The sequence below is a fragment of the Electrophorus electricus genome, chromosome 2 (genome assembly GCF_013358815.1).
Source record: "Electrophorus electricus isolate fEleEle1 chromosome 2, fEleEle1.pri, whole genome shotgun sequence".
Classification (NCBI taxonomy): domain Eukaryota; kingdom Metazoa; phylum Chordata; class Actinopteri; order Gymnotiformes; family Gymnotidae; genus Electrophorus; species Electrophorus electricus.
The window spans coordinates 10,652,449-10,654,948 of record NC_049536.1 but is presented as its reverse complement, the minus strand read 5'-3'; the positions used below and the strand labels follow the sequence as shown (position 1 = coordinate 10,654,948).

The 2,500-nt window shown below is 45.5% G+C and overlaps 1 protein-coding gene across 1 annotated transcript in view; it reads left to right on the top strand.

Moving 5' to 3' along the window:
• zmp:0000001167 (protein phosphatase 1 regulatory subunit 12A) overlaps positions 1–2,500 on the top strand; it is a 29,956-nt gene that overhangs the window by 26,129 nt on the left and 1,327 nt on the right. The window contains exons 19-25 of the mRNA XM_035523600.1: positions 89–142; positions 315–337; positions 493–553; positions 688–792; positions 930–980; positions 1,105–1,155; positions 1,305–2,500. The exon at positions 1,305–2,500 is cut by the window's right edge and continues 1,327 nt beyond it. Of these exons, the coding sequence (XP_035379493.1) occupies positions 89–142; positions 315–337; positions 493–553; positions 688–792; positions 930–980; positions 1,105–1,155; positions 1,305–1,391 (432 nt within the window). The 3' untranslated portion in view covers positions 1,392–2,500. The remainder of the gene's footprint in view (positions 1–88; positions 143–314; positions 338–492; positions 554–687; positions 793–929; positions 981–1,104; positions 1,156–1,304) is intronic.

Genomic DNA, 2,500 nt, shown 5'->3' with positions numbered 1-2,500 from the left:
GGGAAAGGAAGGGTCCATGCACTGCTGTACGTAATGCGGGGCAGGTCCAACGTCTGACCACTAACTTTGTGTGTGCGCCTGCCTATAGAATGAAGATAATGAACCCAGCGCAGAAGAGGAGAGCAGTGGGCAGGACCTACAGGTTTGACCAATGAGCATTCAGGCCCTGTCTGAGTGACATCGGCACCAAAGCATATAGTTTACTGTGATTGGTTAGATTATTATTTTTGTGTTTTTGTCTTGTGCCCTGCTGTATGTGTTTATACATCAGTACTCTGATGCATCCACCTTTCTCTTTTTGCCCCACAATGCAGACAGACAGGCATGCGAGCAGCAGGTATTGCTATGATCTTTGACCTTTTGCTTTCTTTGGCTTGACAACTGTCTTTCATAAAAATTAAGTAAATCCCTCCGCACCATCTCTGTGTGTGTGTGTGTGTGTGTGTGTGTGTGTGTGTGTGTGTGTGTGTGTGTGTGTGTGATACTACACAGGTCAAGTCTCACTAATGACCGTGTCATGGCAGGGGGATCAGGCACTAAGGATTATAAGAAGGTAGGCGACATGGAGCTTCTGTGGATTTCAACCGCAGAGCATAAAATCATCTAAAATTCCATTTGCTTGTTTGTTGTGTGTGTTCATGCTTGTCTTCGTCTATTTGTGTGTGTGTGTGTGTGTGTGTGTGTCAGTTGTTTGAGGAGATCTCTCGGGAAAATAGTCAGTTGCAGTCTCAACTACAGGATACACAGAGGACCGTCTCTGTAACCAGAATGGAGCTGGAGAAAGCGACACAGGTGTACATGTACACAATCCAAAACATGTTTACACAATGCACATTTCAAACGCAAAAATTTTATTCAGGTATGGTAACATACTAACTGTGTGTGTGTGTGTGTGTGTGTGTGTGTGTGTGTGTGTGTGTGTCATACAGAGACAGGAGCGGTTCAGTGACTGCTCGGCTTTGTTGGAGCTAGAGAAGAAGGTGAGTGGTTCTTTTGTCCTGCTTGTTCTCTGCTCACAGTGCGGCATGACATTTGTAAGAAGTGTGTGTCAAACACACTGCATCTCACAAAACTACAAGTTCTCTCTATCTATCCGTCTGTCAGGAGAGGATGATGTTGCAGAGACGTGCCGCTGAGCTGGAGGAGGAGCTAAAGGTAAGAGAAGCAGCCGGACGGGCAGCCTGCCAGACAGGCCGGCACCCTGCCTTCTGCCTGAGCTCACTTCACTATTAGCTCTCAAGCACTGAACACATAAGGCAGGTCCATCTTTACTGTGTACATGTGGGTGTGTGTGTGTTTTGTAGGTTTTGGGGGATTTAAGAGCAGATAACCAGAGGCTGAAAGATGAAAACGGAGCACTTATCCGAGTGATCAGCAAACTCTCCAAATAGAGACGGAGAGCGAGGAGTGAATGAACTAGAGGGACGACTGAACAAAAGACAATCTACCATCCCCTGTCCTCATATCCCACCGTGCCAAAAAGTGAGAAGGGCAGGTCACTTCCTTATGTGCACTCTAGTTGAACTGCAGGTTGACCTGAACTTTACCTGTCTGCTCCTGAAGCCTGAGGAATTTGTGTTTTTTGTGTGTGTGTGTGTGTGTGTGTGTGTGTGTGTGCGCGCGCGTGTGTGTGTGCGTGCATAGCAACCCCTCAACACATGTCCATTAGTATAAACATTGATAGTTGTTGAACGCGTGCACTCACACATACAAAGATAGCAAGGCTTGCGAAACCCCAAACGCATGAGGTGTGCACAGCATTATCACACATGCACATACACACACCACACACACGTGCACATACACACACCACACACACGTGCGCGCGCACACACACACACACACACACACACACACACACACACACACAAACAAGGTACACATCATTCACGTGTGCCGCCCAGATATGTCGATGAATATTCCACAAGTCTAAGGCAGCTTTGGTCTGCTGTAGTTTTGCACCTTACAGGCACTCCATATGCATGCATGAATGCACTTGCGCGTGCACATGCGCGCACACAGTTCACAGTAGAGCTGATACAGCCATATAAAGACTCTTCTTAGTTCAACTTGCCAACTGTGGGACCACTTTGTTATACTACTCCATTACTGCTTGAAACCGCAACCCCACTACACCACACTCAGACATCAGTGGAACTCAGACATGCTTAACACATGGTCAGTGACATCAGTACTAGCGTGTGCACGCCTTACACTTCGTGCACAAGCCCTGTCAGTCTAGGCATTTTCTTTTCCTACACTTGAGTAATAGAAAGGTAAAGAGTTGAATGCTATTTTCTTGGTTTGTTGTTTGTATCAGTTCCTCGCCCATTTGGAGACGAGGATGGTAACTTCGTTTATTATATAAATGGAGAACTATTATTCCTTTGAAAACGCCATCAAATGTAATGTGACATTGATACCCCTCTTTCACATGTTGTTTTTTTTAATATATATATAAATATATATAAAATGAATGTCAGCACTTAATAAATGGTTG